The sequence below is a fragment of the Sus scrofa genome, chromosome 6 (genome assembly GCF_054392235.1).
Source record: "Sus scrofa isolate SSC_HxYL_T2T_F1_AM1 chromosome 6, Sscrofa_HxYL_maternal_Yorkshire_Landrace_v2.0, whole genome shotgun sequence".
Taxonomy (NCBI): Eukaryota; Metazoa; Chordata; class Mammalia; order Artiodactyla; family Suidae; genus Sus; species Sus scrofa.
The window spans coordinates 100,850,276-100,869,201 of record NC_139388.1 but is presented as its reverse complement, the minus strand read 5'-3'; the positions used below and the strand labels follow the sequence as shown (position 1 = coordinate 100,869,201).

At 42.2% G+C, this 18,926-nt stretch overlaps 1 protein-coding gene across 9 annotated transcripts in view; it reads right to left on the bottom strand.

Moving 5' to 3' along the window:
• Positions 1-5,387: 5,387 nt before the first annotated feature.
• Positions 5,388-18,926, bottom strand: part of MIMS1 (mitochondrial inner membrane scaffold 1) — a 31,091-nt gene continuing 17,552 nt past the window's right edge. For 5 of the 9 annotated variants that reach the window (XM_084964139.1, XM_084964140.1, XM_084964146.1 and 2 more), the window contains exons 2-4: positions 14,158-14,674; positions 9,291-9,402; positions 5,388-7,443 (exon numbers count right to left, since the gene is read on the bottom strand). In XM_084964139.1, the coding sequence (XP_084820265.1) occupies positions 7,210-7,443; positions 9,291-9,402; positions 14,158-14,633 (822 nt within the window). In that variant the 5' untranslated portion in view covers positions 14,634-14,674 and the 3' untranslated portion in view covers positions 5,388-7,209. Of the gene's footprint in view, positions 7,444-9,290; positions 9,403-14,157; positions 14,675-16,132; positions 16,246-18,926 lie in introns of all 9 variants that reach the window. The other 4 variants (XM_084964142.1, XM_084964144.1, XM_084964141.1 and 1 more) reach the window with 1 other exon arrangement.

Below are 18,926 nucleotides of genomic sequence, written 5' to 3'. Positions count from 1 at the left end.
CACAGCTCATGGCAATGCCGGATCCTTAACCCACTGAGCAAGGCCAGGGATCGAACCCACAACCTTATGGTTCCTAGTCAGATACGTTAACCACTGAGCCATGACAGGAACTCCATCATTACAGTTTCGATGTTTTGCTTTGAATGGATTCTAATTAAAATGCATGTTTTAGAAGAGCCCAATAGTAAAAACAAACAAACACACAAACAAAAAAACCCCCCCAAACTTTACATTTGGAAAGTTCATTGTTTTGATGTCATGTTTCTGTCCAGACTTTGGGCTTTTGCCCTAATGCAAACCTCATTCATTTTTATAGGCTCACTTTTCTTTTTTGCTTTTTAGGGCCACACATGTGGCATATGGAAGTTTCTAGGCTAGGGGTTGAATCAGAGCTGCAGCTGATGGCCTACACCACAGCTCACGGCAAGGACAGAATCTAAGGCCAGGGACTGAACCCGAATCCACATGGATACTAGTCGTGTTCGTAACCCCCCATGCCACAAGGGGAGCTCCCATACACAAACTTTTGAAAATCGGAAGAGCAAAAGCTACAGTTCCAGTCATTTGAACACAGTGGTAACTGAAATAGACTTTCAAAGGCCCTACCAGGAAGCAGTATATGTATTTATGCACACCTGTGTACAGCTGCTCCTCTGTGATGTAATGTGTTGGGAGGCCAGTCGAATTTCGTGTGTACCCTGGTAGTGCTGTAAGGATCTGGAGTAAGCAGCTTTACACCACAGTGCAGACTCTGATCTCGCAAATGGTAGGCCAGACACCCACCCCTTGGCCTGCTCTCGGGCCCCAAGCCAGGCTGGGTCCAGCCCCAGCTTTTGTGTGGGAGCCTGAGGTCCCACTTCTGTGAGATTTCCTGCTTACTGGTCAAGGGCGGCATAGGCTTTGGAGCTTACAGACTGGGGGGCTCAAGTATCAGCTCCATTGCTACATGTCACGTGGACAACAGGGCACTGGCGGGAAGGCTGGAGGGTGTCCTGCCACGCACAGCCCCAGCACAGGGAGCTACTATTGCAGCCTTCCTTGCTAAACAAGCCCAGTCCCTGTGGGCTGGGAGCAAGCACTGCCATGACACTGGCTCTACGCCCTCAGTGGTGACAGGTGCGGCTGCCACTCTTCCCGCTGCAGCAGTTCTGGCCTCAGGAGCTGGGGCAGCCCTGCCACAATGGAGACGGTGGCCCCGGGCCCAGGACCTCCTCCCCACAGGTTATGTAAAATATATCTGCTTTGTTTCTCATTACTCTAAGTGTGTATAGTCTTTGTAGTTAAATGTTCTGTGTGTTGGGGGGGTATTCTTACAGTCTTAGTAATAAACTGTGACAATCCCAAGGGATAATAGTTAAAATAATTTCCCGCCTTGGCCCCCATTTTGTCCTCCTCTGGCTTCCTTTCTGTGAGGGGCAGGGGAGCTGTTCCTAATCTGAGACTGTCCTGGCCCCCATGCCACATGTGAACCCTCTTACTAACCCGATCTGCCCAGGAGCAAGTGGGCTTGCCTCACTGTCAATCTCCTGTTACGTCAACCTCCGCTCCTGGGGAGGCAGCCTAATGGTTCTTAATCAGGGGCACACTGTGCACTTGGTGCTAAAAGTTGCCACCAATGCCAGCTTCTGATGCCTCGACATTCTGGTGATTGTCCCAAAGTAAGTGGAAAATTCCAATTGGAGCTGCTCGAGTGTCACAAATACAGGCTCAGATGCTGAGGCCACTGCTGAGCCCCTCAACAGAAAAGCAGTAGGAAAAGCAAACACACTATTTTTTAACCAAGGAGGAATGGGGTATTTCCTGAGATCAAATCCTCTTGGACAATGAAATATTAAACATGTTTTGATGCCTAAAAACTAGGTCTAATCACCAGTTTGGATACCTGCTCTCAAGTATGGATGTGGGTGTCTGAAAATAGCTAATAACCCTGTGCTGCCAAGTCAAGCTGGACAGTGACAGGGCTTCAGCAAACGTTCCCCAGCTGTCAGGCTGTGGGACGAAGGAAGCAGAAGCACAGGCAGGAAAGAATGCCCCTTTTCTGTGATCATAAAGGTCCAAAGCAAGGACTTCACCTTAGTTCCTGGCATGACTGGAAAAGTGCTAAACCAGCAGCTGGGATCCAAATGTCAGGTTCAGCTCTCCTGCTCGCCCTTCCTCAGCTGAAATATTCTAAAGTGACCCACTAGAGACAAAATTCTATATAAGTTCTCTGTAAGCCTCGGGTTTATGACTCTGAAAACTCTTATCTAAAATGCTTCCAAAATAATGCAGTTATTACTAAATGGCCTGGATTTCTCAACAAAAATTGACTAGATTTTGTAGACAAGTGTTTGATAGTTCTTCCATCATCTCTAGCAGGAGAATAAAAAGAAAATGACGGCAGAGCACCATGGCAATCCCACCCTGTGCCACCATCTCCAGACCAAGCTTGAGGGGAGGGGATGCAAGGGGAGGACACGGCGGTTGGTGTCTGAGGACCTCACAGTCCCACCTTTCAGGGGCGCATGCTCAGAGAGAACACAAGTAGCCACCATTCTTAGGGAAGTAAAGCACTAACCACAAGTCACCACATGTCCAAAGAAAATACCAACTCAAATGCAACAAAAGACAAACTAGTAAAAATGTGCTTCAAATCCTTGTAGCATCTCAAATCTTGTACTTAGAGGTGCATTACAAGGTAACAGATTAAATATTTGTGTATATACAGGAAATCCTCTAAGTTCTTTTCCTTAAAAAAAAAAAAACCCAAAAAAACCCTAGTTTTAAGGGGTTAAAACATCCCACTGGCTTACCCCAATTAGATTATATTAGGTAGGTTTCATACAGATGATATTAGATATATTTCATATACCTTATACTTAAGAGTAACCTTGTGAAATTATCCACACGGGATAAAAGGCTGCCTTTCACTGAGGATCTGATTAGAAGGTCAGGAAACACCTGCAAGCTTTCTGTCCCGCTCTTACTGAAGAGGGACAGAGAGAGGAAGCACGCTCTGGCCAGTGTGGGACAGCCAGGCCTGCTCTGCACACAAACTTGCCTTTTTTGTTTTGCACTTCAGAGAGTTCTCTAACATTTGCATTGGTCAAAATCTAAAGCAGAAAGAGCTGGAGAGAGGGAAGGGGGGAGGGAGAAGGAAGGAAAGAAGGAAGAAAGGTTCATGTGATCCTCACTTTCGGGAAGAATGAGGATATATTCTGGCAGCAGGTGGAACACCTGTGAACTGCTCTACAACTTCTGCTCCTATGGATGATGTTGGCCCAGAGAAAACACAATGTTCACCCTGGATTCCACCAGCACTTTTACCTGTAAGGAGAAACCACATGTGCTGAGAAGGACTCCTGAGGCTTTGCACTTGCCCAGGATGACTGTGCAATTGAGTTACCGGAATAACTCTGCCCTGATAGCTTCTGGAATCAAGAATGTGTACTCTCTGCTCAGAGTAAACAGATAACTTTACAAATAAACAGATAACTTCCACAAGACAATAGTGTTGGTTCTGCCAGTCCAGTGCACCAGGAAGAATACAGCTTGGCTTTCAAAGCCTAACGCTGAAGAAGCCTGACAATCAAAAATGTGTTTTGACAAGCTAAGATGAACCAGCTCGACACAGAAGTCACAAAGGAAAGGACCTCAAAGAGGGAAAACTACACTTGCCACAACTCAGCATTTCTGAGATATAAGTTCCATATTCAAAATGCAGGACAAAGATCTTTCAAGAATCAGAGGACCAGGCCAAAATTCACGGCTGAAGATAAATTCTGACCGTTCAAGTGTCTAAGGTAAGAATTCTTGCCTGAATTGTTCCTTTGGGCCAATGAGGCAAAAATCTTTAGGGTTCTATGTACCACATAGGTGGGCCAAGTGAAGATAAAACAAAACTCTTTGCAGAATGAATAATTAAAAGCACCCACTTCTGGTTCTACAGATTTCTGGTTTAGTTCCCAAGGCATAGAGAGCCCCACACTTTTCTATCTGAACACTCTTGAGTTGTGCAACTCTGGCTTCTTGGCCAAGGTGATTTGACCCACTGTAGACCATAGCTTGGAAAAAGCCAATCAAGTAAGCTTTTAAAAGCTACCAAAGCTACTTAAAACCAACACTGGTAACAATCTATCCTTTACTAATTCAGAAATGTATATCTCACAAATATCACCTGAAAAGATATCAGGAAAGATACACACACTCTTTCTGCCTCATTTACTAACATACTCTGTTTCATTGTCACCATAGTCTACAATCTTGTTGCTTTGTTCCCAATATCTGAACTGGTTAAGAAACCCTGAAGATGAACTAAGTGGGAAGAACACAGGAAAGATATGGATGTGTCTAATGTATAACTTACTTCTTCAAACACTTCATCTGCCTAAACTGTTAAGATCTTTTTTTTTTGGTCTTTTTGCCATTTCTTGGGCTGCTCCCGCGGCATATGGAGGTTCCCAGGCTAGGGGTCGAATCGGAGCTGTAGCCCCCGGCCTACGCCAGAGCCACAGCAACGCGGGATCCGAGCCGCGTCTGTGACCTACACCACAGCTCACAGCAACGCCGGATCGTTAACCCACTGAGCAAGGGCAGGGATCGAACCCACAACCTCATGGTTCCTAGTCAGATTCGTTAACCACTGCGCCATGACGGGAACTCCATAAACTGTTAAGATCTTTATAAAATTCCTGGAATGATAAGATCACTGCAATAAGACAAGCCAGTAGCTCCATTTCCTCCTAGAGCATAAAGGACTACAGTAGTATCATCCATAAATGGATGGTAGATTCTGTAACAAACTGAAGATTTTATTTGAAAGCAGAGCTTTACGATTTTCACCAGTGGCAGGAAGGTAACCTCAATATAGGTACTGTGTACTCTCTCTCCTTTGCTGGACGCTCAATATAGGTACTGTGTACTCTCTCTCCTTTGCAGGACGCTGTTGTACGTGAAGCAGTAAAAGACATCTTTTGGTACTTTAAAAGACTGGTTTGGTTATTTTCTTGAATAAACTCAGTCTTCTATGTAATCTAGTTTTCATTTCAATTGTTAATTTGCTGAGCAAACACTTCTCATCCATTTTATAGATGTTAAGTCTCAGCCATGCGCCCTCTTTACCATGTCAACAATCCTATCTAAATACAGACATGTACACCAGACACACACAGCAAGGACAGGTTTACTGTAAATGAAACAGGGTTTAGGGTACTTACCCCACATGCTCTGGAAGAGTGAACTTGAAACGCAGGGCTCTCCTGTAGCTGCCTGCTGCGATTACTCCTCCCTGCACATTCCAGAGCCCCCTTTCGCTTTCTATAGCTTCCCTTAAGGACTAGGTTAGCAACAGGATAGCAGCAGCTCCTAAAGATCAAATGTTCCCAATACCAAATAATGACAAGAAAACGTACGCCTTCAGAGAGTTTTTTACTAGAGAATTACAAAGCACTCCCCAGCATCTCACTTTTTGTAACTGGATGAACACAATTGTAAAACTGGATGGCAACAACTCTCAGATGGGCTAATAAGCCAAGGGCAGGCACCCAGGATTATTAGTGCTTCTAAGACACTCAATTTGTCTGCATTGGAAAGCATGCCCTGTGCAAGGTGAAAAGTAAAAGGAAATTGTTTGTTTACGGAGAAAGTTTCACATAACACATGATTTTAAAACAGGCAGTAACAATTTGTTAAAAAAAATAAACAAGAAACCTATTAATAGCTATCTTAGCATTTAGTATCTGCAAAACTGTGAGTTATTTAATAAACAGGCTAAAACATGTTCACGGTTCTTGATTTGAAAATGTGCTGTCAATTTGAAATCACACCCTGGGCTGTATCAGGAGCCATCCTGCCTGAGGAGGCTGAGTGCGGCAGTGAGCCCTGCCCTGCACCTGTCTGCCCACCCGCACAAAGAAAGAGTTCACCAGAGTGTATTCATTTAAGAAGTGTCCCCAAAGGCTGATGAGGTGCATCAAACGTAAACTTTTTTTTCCCTTTAAAGCACTCTCTCAGTTTGGCCACACAATACTTAACACGAAATTCTGTGGCACAGCAGTGAGATCTGAGGGGTTGCTTCCTACAAGCCCTCGGAATTCTCTTTCCTCATCCAATCAAGAGCAGTCTACAAGAGACTGCTCCCTCTTCCAGCATCCATTCAAAGGTTAGAAGTGAAGTAAGGGCAGTTAGAGCAAAAGGAAATAGATACACACATCCTCGAACACACCCACACAATTGTGGCAACTTTCACACCTGACAGTCAATTTCATTCTAAGCAGATAATTTAATGACAGCTTTGTGATTAAAGAAATTCAAGTAAAATGCTCAAGCAAGGATGTTTCAGTGCAAGGGAAAAGCCGAGCTACAATCTTAACACTGACTCCACAATAAAATCAAGACAGACTGGCTGGTGGAGACACAGTCTTCATCCTCAAACCCACACTGCTGAGAACCACAAGCTCAGGTGCCGCTGAGGGTGTTTGATCTCCAAAAGAAATTGGATTCTGACGATTCTCCCTTTCCCTCTGAGAGGGCAGCTGGAGACAACATGGTGCAGGAACAACAGAGTTTTACGTTCTGAGTGAGAAAGTGCTGTGACCACGCAGACTTGCTTAAGAAATTTGATTATGACAAGCTTCAGGTAAAAATCATTTTTAAAGGGTCAATTTTTTCATTTACACATAACCAATATATCTTCTTCACATATACGACTCAATTTTCATTCAGCTTTTTTCATATGAAATCCACATAACTAGATGTTAAAATACTGTTATACACTGTTTTTAGAGAAAGACTAAATATCTCTTATTTAGTAGGCAGTTCTGTTAACAGTTTGTCTACACACTGAGAATGGAATATAGTTAAACCTCAATGAACAACAAAGATGAAGACGCAGTATTAAAACTGCCTAGGGCCGTACCACCTGCTCCCAGGCTGCCTCGTCTGCATGAATTACAGCTGCAACTAAAAACAAAAGGAGGAGGGCTCTGGCAACGCAGACCACTGCTTACCGCTGCTACTGTGGAATTCTTTTGCTGGGTTCATTTCTCTTTTAAAAAACACTGACTTTTCTAGTGATGTTTACCTTTGAAAAGTTATTAGTTCTTTAACCCTCAGAGATCTGCTATATTTAGGCTGCTAACCAAAAAAATAATCAGGAGCATGAATCTCTGCCCATAGTCTCCAAAGGGTTAAAGTGCAGGAATTGTCTATAAACCTGGCCTATGAGGCCCCCTATTCCACCTTTTTCTTTAAGGAAACCTTTCCTTTGGTTTCTTGCAGTTTTTCAGTGAGTCTGTCCTTGGTCTCCTCCATCTTCTCTGAGAGCAGCTCCTTGGTCTCCTCCATCCTGTCCTGCAGGTACTCCTTCACAGGAGGCGGCGTCGACATGTAGCCATGGCTGCGCAGGTACTTCACAGTGAAGGAGGTCCCTCCCAAGGTCACGGTGTACCTTGCAGGCGTCGCAATCTGCAGGAGCAGGCAAAAGGGCGCGTCAATACAGATGATGACAGCTGTCTTAACTCTGGTTACTAACCAGACTGTCAGTTACTTCACTGCCTCTTGAGGCTAACATGCTTACGGCCTGGGCATTTTCCCTCCTAACATTCTTTACGTACCTGTTACCTAGATGCTGACCCAGGATTACAGAACATTCGCAGTGGCAGCACCCAGATCTGTACCCCTGTGCCAGTGAGCCTGATTGTAGGTTCACTGGGAACCAAAGGTGGCTCAGGACCCTCCTGACAATGGGACATGCGTCTCCAGGGCTCAGAAGCCCTGCCCAGCTGCATGTGTAAATAGGAACCAAGCTGAGAGGCAAGCACAGGCCAAATGTTTGTTCTTTACTGAATTGAGTTTACAGTTACTTCCATATCTCTTTCCTTTGACTTTTCCAGGCTTAATGCTCCTTTCTCACTACAGTCCACGCTGGGTCTGGAATCCCAACCAGAAACTTCCGTGAGGCCAAAAAGTAGTAAGATGGCACATATGTAAGAGACACATGTAGGTCAGCTGACCAGAGATTTAAAGACCCAAACTAACTAGCAGATGAACTGGTACAAATAGAAAGTCATAAGAGCAGAGAGGCTGCATCACATCCTGAGACAACAAGCCTCAGTGTTTGCTGCTTGACCTGAGAAACTGCAGGTCACAGAAAATACCCAGGAGGACCCTCCTCAGAGGAAGGTGAGCAGTCACCAGACTTCAGTCGACCTGCAAGCACAGCCTTGTGTTTTGATTCCAAGCAGGCACACAGGCACTGAGCACCCACGTGCCTCGAGAACACAGTGCAGGCCCAGTGGGAACGCAGAGAAAAAGAAAATGTGGTCCTAAATTCCCAGGCGCTCAAAACCAAAGGCAACAGACATTAAAAAGACCCCAATGCACAGACAGGGAGATGAGGGCACAGGACAGGCAGCAGTTAGAACTAGGGAAATGATTTACACCTTCATAACAGCGGCTTTGTTAAGGTTAAATTACACACTGTAACTAAAAACTTGATAATTTACGAGAGTACTATGTTGAAAAACTCAGCAATTAAGCTTTAGCCCTCGAGTACCTCGAGTCAAAATTATAAGAGAAACCTCCCAACATTTCAGAGTAAGTTTAATAAGGATGACAGAATAAAACAATGTTACTTTTGAGTACTACCTAAGAATTTTTTTTTACAACAGAAGCAAAATAACATCTAGGTTCCAAATGTTTTCTGTTTTCTTAGGATGAAGCTATGTAGAACCTCGTAATTTTCTGTCAACTGAGAAAAATTAGATTAATATGGCTAAACCCCACAATTTACAATGAGTCTCCTCTTCCAAAATAAAGACCCCCAAAGGTGTAAATACTATGTACAAAGACGTCATTGTCTGAATCTAGAGAATAGTCCTGAAGACAATTCCAAATTGAAACGTGTAACATCAACAACTAGGTCTAAGGTTTATCACATAAGACAATTAGATTTATTTTTACTACTTTACTTTTTAGGAAGATAAACTACTATAAACAGTAAAATAAATGCTAAATTTCACTGATAAGTCAGGTGGCATGTGATCTCTGAAGAAAGAAAAGACACTATCAATAGGAGAGACATTAAAGACATGACTTGTTGCTGAAAACTCAGGTTTCACATTTGTCTCATCACAGCAGGTTACAACCTATTTTTAAGGAAATTCTTCCTAAACCATCATTTTACTTAAAAATTTAGTCATTAGATACATGAGATGAAATACAGTATTTTAAGTTACAAAGGTAACTCTGGGAGCTACACACAGTTTTTGCAGTGTTGGTATGAGGAGCCGTCTACCCACAGCAGTACCTACCTTAAACAGGGCATATGCTGTTAGTGCATTTCCACTCTGGGAATTTTTCAGAATGTTTACTACGCTGTCAGGTAACCCAATAAGTTCTAGAAAAGGAACGACATTCACTCCTCTAAGAAAGAAACAGAAAGTAATTTATATATATACAAACTTTTGGGGATAAATATATTCAAAAGATTATCTGAAAACATCAAACTCTGCTTAAAAGTCAGTTGTGCATCCATCACCAAGCACTCTAATTTCACTCTAAAGAACAAGACATGCATGAAGACCACTGTCTGCTGTGTCTCACTGTTCACAGCTTTTGCTCATGAACGTTCCACATTAGCACACTGAGAAAAATAGAATCATTTATCAGAGCAAATCAACAGCATCAAGCAACCTAACAGAAAAGGGTCAGACTCATTTACGTGACCTTAGGATCTTCAGTTCCTTAGAATGATCCAACTCAAAACTTCAAGACATTAAGATTTTTAACTCCAAATTGCCCGCCAAACTGTACCATTATCATAAAACCCAATGAAATTATAACACCACTTATTGTGTTATTATGCAAAGAACAAAGGACTCTTTGGGTCTGAGGAAAACTTCAGTTATTCTAAAAAGATCTTCTATTCTATCACCAGACTTAAAAGGCAGGCGAGGAAGCAATTACCATAAATTGCAATAAATTTCAAGGGAGGAAGAAAGGCAGAAACACTCCTACTCTGAGCTGCTAAGCCCTAATTTACTTTTTGTTTCTCTGAGTGTCAGCAGTTTGCCACACTGGCACTCTGCTCCCTGCTCTCTCCCTCACTTCGCTCCTTTACCCTAACTCACAGCCAGATTCTTGTTCTGTCCTTCGTAAAACACAATTACTACAGCTTAACATACCTGACAGCATCTAGTTAAGACAGTGTATCATTTAATGCTAAAATTCCCTGAACTGCCCCGTGTGTCCTCTGTCACCATCCTGTCATGGCTCCTAGTTCCTTCACTCCAGAAGGGGTGCCTAGCACTTTCTGTTGAGGAGGAAGTCAGGATGTCTGTTTTGATGCTGAGATTTTTGAAGCGCCCAGCCCAGTTGTGTGGTAGAACAGCCCTCCACTTGGATTTGCCTGTCTTCTCACTGTTAGATTCGGGGTAAATGGTTTTCCAAAGGAAAGCTGCAGAGCTGTTTCTGTGTGTGTCTCAGTGCATGGCCATGGGAGCCACAGGAGTCACTGCTGCCAGTTAGGGGAGGGCCACAGGTTGCTCCTCTGTATTTGTACTCCTTCTCTTTGTAACCAAGAAAGGGAATTGCCTAGATCCGTTATTATCATGGTAATTGTAATCGCTTAATTTACTTTTAACAGTAAAAAGTAATTTGGTTGACTGCGGAAAAGCCGTCCCTCTGATTTGTCTGTAATACTAGGAGATGGGGACTACTCTCAATAGACATGGACGATAATCAACAAGAATTACCCACCATCAACAAGGGGAAACCAGATGACTGAAGGAAACCTGAAAGAGTTAAATTTAAAAATCAACAAGTCAATCCAGTCTTTTATCTCCACCATCACGTCCTTTCAGATCTCTTATGTAACATCAGAATCCCACTGAAGCCAGACGTGGGCATAGCAGAAAGAGTTAGCTATTCTGCCGATGTAATCAAGCTGCTAGGTATAGTACCATGCTGATCATATATCTTCTAGTACCAATACAGTTAGCAAATTATTTCACTAATCATTTCCTAGTTCAGACTAAGTCCAGTATGGAAAATCTACATATTTAACAGCAAGCATGGAGGGGGGAAAATTTTGGCTAAATGGAAAACAAAACTGGAGTTCCCGCTGTGGCGCAGTTGGCTAATGGTCCGTCGTTGCTGCAGCTGTGCCTAGGCCGTAGCTCTGGCTCAGAGTCAATCCCTGGCCTGGGGACCTCTATATGCCACAGGGGCAACCAGGAAAGAGAAAACAAAGTGACTTAAAAAAAAACTATCATAAAAACAAACTAATGACATCAGACATCTTGCACGAGTATCCTATGTAAAACGAAATAAGCACTTGGTCTCACTTTTTTCTAAACTATTGATCTGATGACTTAGTTAAAAACATAACTTTCATTTCCTTTGGAATTACTATGTATGAAATATTAATTAGGGGGGTCTGATCCAAACAGTAATATCCACTTTTGTCACATTTTACAATGAACTTCCCTTAGCCTGACTCACAAACTGCTGGATTTATGGATGTCTCAACTGATACCAAAGTAGGCCCACAGTCTGGATGAAGTGCACTGAAAATCAGTCAGGATTCTGCTCAAGGTGCATGTGTCACTTTAGAAACATGAGGCCCAAACACAGGGACAGAGCTCCAGTGGACCAGAGTTCTTGTTAGAAAATGTACAATCTCTGCCAACTTTTCCAGAGAGAAGTGGCAACAAAACTTAGTTTAAAACAAAACCTGAGTGGACACAACTTACATCTCACTGAAATAAAACATTTCCGAAGCTTGAGATCGCTACCACTGAGGTAACTCAACAAAGAGTGGCATTTGCTCCGCAATGCCAAGAGGCAGCCACACCAGTCATGACAGTGACTCAAACCAACACTGGTCAGTGATGTAGCCACGTCAAACGCTAATCCTTCGTGTTACAAACTGTGTTTTCCCCCCCATTGTAATAGTAAGTAGACAACAAGCAAGTAACAGAGAACTCTGTCCAGCCAAAATCAAACCAAATAAAGCCAGTCTCTAGTCTACTGACCCGAAAACCTGTGTTTGACAGTCAACTCCAATTTTACAATAAAATCATCTGAGTGAAAAAGACATTGCCATTTGAACATACCCAGTATTTTCTCAGTATCACTTGTGAGAAGACTTTCATTTAGAACAAATCGACTTTCAATTCCTCAAGTATTAAGGACTTAATAATAAAAACATTAGGCACTATTTTGAAAAGCAACACATCCGACATGATATACCTTACTATGTGATGCTGCAACAGAACTGGATCAACGGTCACAGCTGGGCGGCAGAGGTAGCTCTGGCAACCAAACCCCCATGCTGACCAAGAGCCAAGGGCAGGCTGTGGGGGGTAAGGACATAACTCTAGAGAGTCCACCATGTTCACATACAGGCAGTCACAGAGAGAGGAAAAGGGCCAGAACAAGAGAGGTACATTCCACAGGGACAGCAGAATGTCACCACAACTGCACCAGTGCAAACAGCAATGAAATAGTCCTAAGTCTAATTAACAGCACTAGGTTCTCTGGATGGGGTGGGGGGTGTCTGCTTTTTAAGTTACAGAACTCCTACTGAAGGCAAGGACAAGTAAAAGAAACACAAGTACCCTTGGAGGCTGAATGCTTATAAAGGCAACCCAAGGAGGGCAGAAGAAACACCAAAAAACTCATCACTTCCACAATACTGAATCAGAAAAATCCCCAATGGCTCCGAAGAGAAAATTCATATGTAGAAAGCCATTAATTAAATAGAAGAACTGAATGCCTATGAAATTTTTATGCAAAATGGTACACAATTTTATGCTGTTAAAAAAACTGAGGGCAGTTCTGAAGATTTCTATAAATATTACATGTGTCCAGAAAATGTCATTAATAAACAAAAAGGCAATTCCATAAAACACACATATAAGAATATCTGCAAAGAAAATAATGATACATAACGAAGAAATAACTGAATAACAAGAACATAATGGAGAGAAAGATAAGAGAAACAGAACAGCATCAGTTACACAAGGTTAAAAAAAAGCCTTTTAGAACTTTTATTGTAAAGAAACATTTCTAATCCCATGTTTCCCAAGAATAAGAACAGTCTCCATTCCATCATCTTTTAATTCCAATGAGTGAGCTTTATATTAAAATAATATGTTAGTATCAAACCATTAAGAATAGCCAAACACTGAATATCAGTAGACTTTGGAAGGCATAAAATAATTCTAAACCCACTAAGGAAGCTGATGAGAACTCCCTGCAGGATGGTAGGCACACTACTTGCTCGGTCACACCAGGCCACAGCAAGAAGAGCCTGACAGCAGCCAGGCTGGGCCCAGGATGCACACTCAGTTCTGCTGGTGGCAGAAACAAATGGGGAATCGCTGGAAATCTGTTTCTACATGTACGCCTGCTCCTAAAAGTGTGACTAATACATCTCCCCCTAAAAGGAACAAACAGTATTGAGTAAGAAAGGATGTTTAGAAATTCTGCTTTACAATACCTGGAGGCTCTACCCATCGAATTAACTTTTTAAAAAACGTTTATTGTGACAAAAATACCTAACGTGAGATCTACCCTCTGAACAAGCAAGGTTTTTAAGTACACAAATCAACTTCTAATCAGAACAAAATACCTTGACAGTCACCAGATGTAACACCAAAGCCTAAGTTTGTAAATTTTTCATTTCTGTGTTTGTAACAGATATTAGCTAGTCTTTGGCAAAAATCTTACTAATTTCCAACCAAAATCATACATATGGCAAAATAAGTTATCTTTTCACAATCATAAACACTTTAAGAAATATACAAGCACAGATATAAGTCATGGTGCTGCCCATTTTCTAGAATCTGCTGACTTCTGTGCTAGCCTAGATGTTGATGGGATGCAAGCACAGTGACTGAGATTTGAAATCAGACTCTGTTATATGGGGAATAACTAAGTAGTTCTGACTTTTTCTTGCTTAATCTGTTTTCTCATATATAAAATGGGAATAACTACACTACTTGTTTCCTATGGTTACTATGAGGATGAAATGAGATGATACAGTTTAAAGTAGCATTCCTCTACTTTAAAGACATTAAAGCATTTAAAAAATTACTTAAAGGTTTTCATTAGTACAGTTAAGAAGAATAACATTCTGACAATAGAGGGAAAAGCACTCAAGCAAAAACTTACTTTATGGCTGCATAATAAAATGTTCCAAACCAAACAGCAGAAGTTATTAGATGCACTGGAATCAAAACTTTTCCATATTGTCTAAATGTTTTCTTAAACCGTTGATAAAGACTAATAGATCTGTCTTGTAAAGGATCAGGCTCTTCCTTTTTTTCCGAGGGAGTTCCTGGGGACATGGCACTGGATGACAGAACCCTCTTGGGCAAGAGCTTGTGCTCCCGCTGCTTGTGGTGAAGGACCCCTGGTTGGGGTGGGTGAGCAGTGAATGGCTTCCTTTCCTTTGCAGAACACTGAGCAGCAGGTAAGAGCAGCCATCGCTTCTGAGGGCCCTGTGCCAAAACCACTCTGGATTCCGAGTTATACAAAAGCAATGGTCCCTTTATGTTTTGACAGAGTCCAAAAAGACCTGCTTTATGTGGTTCCATGAATGTCCTATGTCCCAGTCGGAATACAGTCTTTGGTACGTTCCATTGCATTGTGAAGAACGAAGATCGATGGATTTTGGCTTCTATAGAGACTAGATTAAAAAAAATTATACATTTCCATTTGAAATCAATTCACTTAAAAAATAAATCATTAACTATTAAGAGGTTAAAAAAATACTGTTACTAAATTCGCAGAAATTAAGGTATATAGTTCTAACATACCACAATTCTATAATTTAATTGAAACACATCATTTAAAAGTGATATAGTAAACCAGCCCAGCAGACAACATGGAGGTCAAGGCTCTGAGGCTAATGTTATTGCTACAAAGAGATATTTGTAGGGCTTCTGTCATCCTACAGAGAAGCAGTGCAGCATAGCCAAAAAGGGAAACAAAAACAGAAACAAAATCAGATGTGGAAGCAAAAGAGCTGAGCCCTAATGTTTTGGGGTCATAATTCCATGCAACTGCCTTTTAGACTCAAAGCCTAAACACACTGGTAAAACAAGAATTACTTCACAGGTTGTCATAGGAATTATATGGAATTTATGATGAAAAAGTGCTTTTATAAATTAGCAAGCATTACATATAGGTGTTAGTCATTACAAACATTAACATCTGATGATTAGTTGTTATCAGTATCATTTATCTTGCTAAATGACTAAATAACATAAAATTATATTAAAATTGTAAATCATATATACATTATTGGCTGGTGAGAAGAGAGTTTTCCGGATAGCTAAAACTTTGTCAGAAAGACAGGATAGTATAATTTTAAAAGAACATGGACTCTGAAATAAGATGGGACCAACTGAGTTAATAGTGGCATTATTTTGAACAAATTACTTAGCTTCTCTAGACACAAAGTTTCCCCACTGCTAAGACAGAATTACTGTATGCACTTCTGTACAGACAGCAAGTCAGTTCCCCTCCCTCACCATCAGGTAGAGCTGATGAACCCCTAATCTAACCCCACTTCATGTTAGTTACCTCTACATGTCTAATTCGTGCTAACAGATGATCTTATTTTTAGACTGTGTACTAAATAAGAGCCAACAAACATTGCATTAGCACCTCAGTAAATTAGCGCTTGAACAAATACAGATACATGATTTTACCTGAATGTTTGTTTTCTGGGATTCAAAGCGGACTGTCATCATATAAAAACACCTACTAACACACTGACCCAGACTCATCCACCCATAATCAATGTGCTCAGCTTCGATCAGGCTCACAGATAACCCAACAGCACAAGGGAAATGAGCTGTGAAATAAAACTGGAAATCCTAGAAACAGAATGGGCTCCTAGGAAATCTTTAAAGGTGATGCTGGAGATGGCTACATCAAAAGCAAAGCCAAAGTCAGAACTCTGCCCGGGAAGAAGGCTAGGGCAGCACCTTGGGGGCGCAGCTGGTCTTGAAAAGCTGGTCCCCCATGGTCACCACCAGTGTCTCCAGCCATGCGTGGGGACCAAGGTCTGGTGCAGAGAGCCCCTCCTCCCAGGATATGGGGTGCAGCTGGAAAGGCGGCCGCTCCTAGCTTCACTCACCACATGTTTGTGGGGAACCTGGCACTAAACCTTTCGTGGATGACCTGCTTCTGGATCAGGGCTTCATATGCAGCAGAGCAGCTCCCGCGCAGCCATCTATCAAGAGTGAGCCCCTGATACAAGGGTTTGCACAGAAAAAGATTTAAAGAAAAAAAAAAAGTAAAGCCAATGATAAGTGACAGAGGATTCAGACCAGTATAACAAGCAAAGAGGAAAGAAAAGATAATGATGTGCTTTAAAGAATGATTTAAATATTCAATGACTATGAAAGGCCACAGAGAGAAATGATTAAGCCTTTATTTTTACAAAATTGACTTATTTTGTGTTGTGAAACTCAAACATTAAGGATATCTTATTGTGCTCTCTTCTCCTACCACCCCTATCTCTTTTGTCTATAAATCTGTGCCATGCCTACACCATGGGGAAAAAACCAACTGGTTATTTATTCTAAGAATTAGCTTAGGTAGAATTTACAACCTAAAGTTTGTCTAATACAAAAATTCCTGGAGAGATCTGATTAAGATGGCAGAGCAGTAGGACATGGAAATCACCTTCTCCCACAGATACATCCAAAAACCTTATCTATACGTACAATTCTCACAGAACATCTACCGAACACTGGCAAAAGACCTCAGACTTCCACAAAGGGGCAAGAAAATCTCCATATAACTGGGTAGAACAAAAGGGGGGAAAAAAAAGAGAGAGAGAATCAGGGGGCCTCAAAGCCTGGGAGAAAAGTACAGCAGCCAGTCTGAGGAGGGCAAATCAGAGACAGCCACACATGCGTTGGTGCTATCACCTGGCACAGCCCAGCCCCAGGGGGCTAGGGTGTGGGGCACTACAGCCCAGGGAGTGCAGGAGGAGGCCTGAGCCCATCAGAGATACAACCTACCGCTGCTGGGGGGTGGGGGTGGGAGTGCAAGAGGAAGAGGGGCAGGACCTCCACAGCAACTTCTTTTCCCACATGCACAGGCTCTCAGGCAGCAGGGCACCACTTTGTGGGCTTCAGGGACAGGTGCAAACTGCTGCTGCCATCTCAGCTTCCAGAGGTGGGCACAGCCTGCTGCTGCCAAGGGCCCCTCGGCCAGGTATAACCTGCTGTATAGACCTCCCCAGGGTTCACCAGAGCTGCCAAGGGTGAGACCAGGCACCACCCACTGCACCCACCTCCCTGGGAGCATGCAGATTGTGCACCTGCACACCCTCAAATCAAGGGGATAACCTGCACATACTGAGGAAAGAGACAGCAAGCACTGAAATTAAAAGCAGCACTCACGCCAAAAAAAAAAATAGTAAACCCATACAATCTACCCAGGGATGTTCCTGCATGTTAATAGCCCCCCCTCAAGACTACAGTAGATAATTGTTTCCCCTGAACTCACAAAGTAAAATATAAGCAAAATGAAGAAGCAGAGAAACTATTTCCAGAACAAGAGACTTCCCTTGAAGGAGCAAACAATGAAACAGACCCCTGCAGTCTAACAGACAGCAAGTTCAAAAAGGAGGTAATAAAAATACTGAAAGAACTGAGAACAGATGTCAACAGCAATACAGACTATTTACTTTACAATTTTTTTGGGGGTGGACTGCACCCATGGCAAATGGAGGTTCCCAGGCTAGGGGTCAAATTCGAGCTGTAGCTGCCGGCCTACACTGCAGCTCATGGCAACACTAGATCCTCTGACCCAATGAACAAGGCCAGGGATTGAACCTCATGGATACTAGTCAGGTTTGTTCCCACTGCAGCACAACAAGAACTCCTTTAGAAAGGAACTAGAAATTATAGGGAGGAGCCAAGAACAACTAGGAAATTCATTTGCCAAAACAAAAGCTGAGCTAAAAGCGATGAATAGCAGAATAATGCAGAGGAATGAGTAAATGACCTGGAAGACAGAATAATGGAAATCAATCAGGACAGCAGACAGGAAAAAAAATGAAAGAAATATAAGAGCTCTATGGGATAATATAAAGCATGCCAATCTATGTATAATAGGGATTCCAGGAAAAGAAAAGCAGATTGAAAGAGTTCCCGTTGTGGTGCAGCAGAAAAGAATCCAACTAGTAACCACGAGGATGCAGGTTCAATCCACGGCCTCACTCAGGGGGTTAAGGACCAGCACTGCTATGAGCTGTGGCATAGGCTGGCAGCTGTAGCTCTGATTCACCTCCTAGCCTGGGAACCTCCATATGCCGTGGGTGCAGCCCTAAAAAGCAAAAAAAAATTTTGAAGAGATTATGGCTGAAAAGTCTCAAATCTAAAGTAAGAAACAGATATCCAGATACAGGAAGCAGAGAAGGTCCCAAACAAGATGAACCCAAACAGACATACACCAAAATATATTACAATAAAAATGGAAAAAGTTAAGGATAGAGAATTCGAAAGGCAGAAAGAAAAAAAAGAGTTAATTACAAGGAAGCCTTGGCTATCAGCTGATTTTTCTATAGAAATACTGCAGACCATAAGCGAGTGGCAAGATATATTCAAAGTTCTGAAAGGGAAAATCTGTAACCTAGAATACTCTACCCAGAATGATTATCCTTTAGAATAGGAGAAGAAAGGAAGAAATTCTCAGACAAGCAAAAACTATAATACAACAATACCTAACCTAACCTAAAAGGAATATTCAAAGGTCTCCTATGAAGAGAAAAGAAGCAAGAAGATACAGGAAGGAGGAAATCACAACTGGAAACTTACCACTTAAATAAGCCAGTATACAGATTAAAATGGGAAAAAAACTTATTTGTGAAAGAGATGATAAATACACGGAACAGCAGAAGGATACACATGAAGATG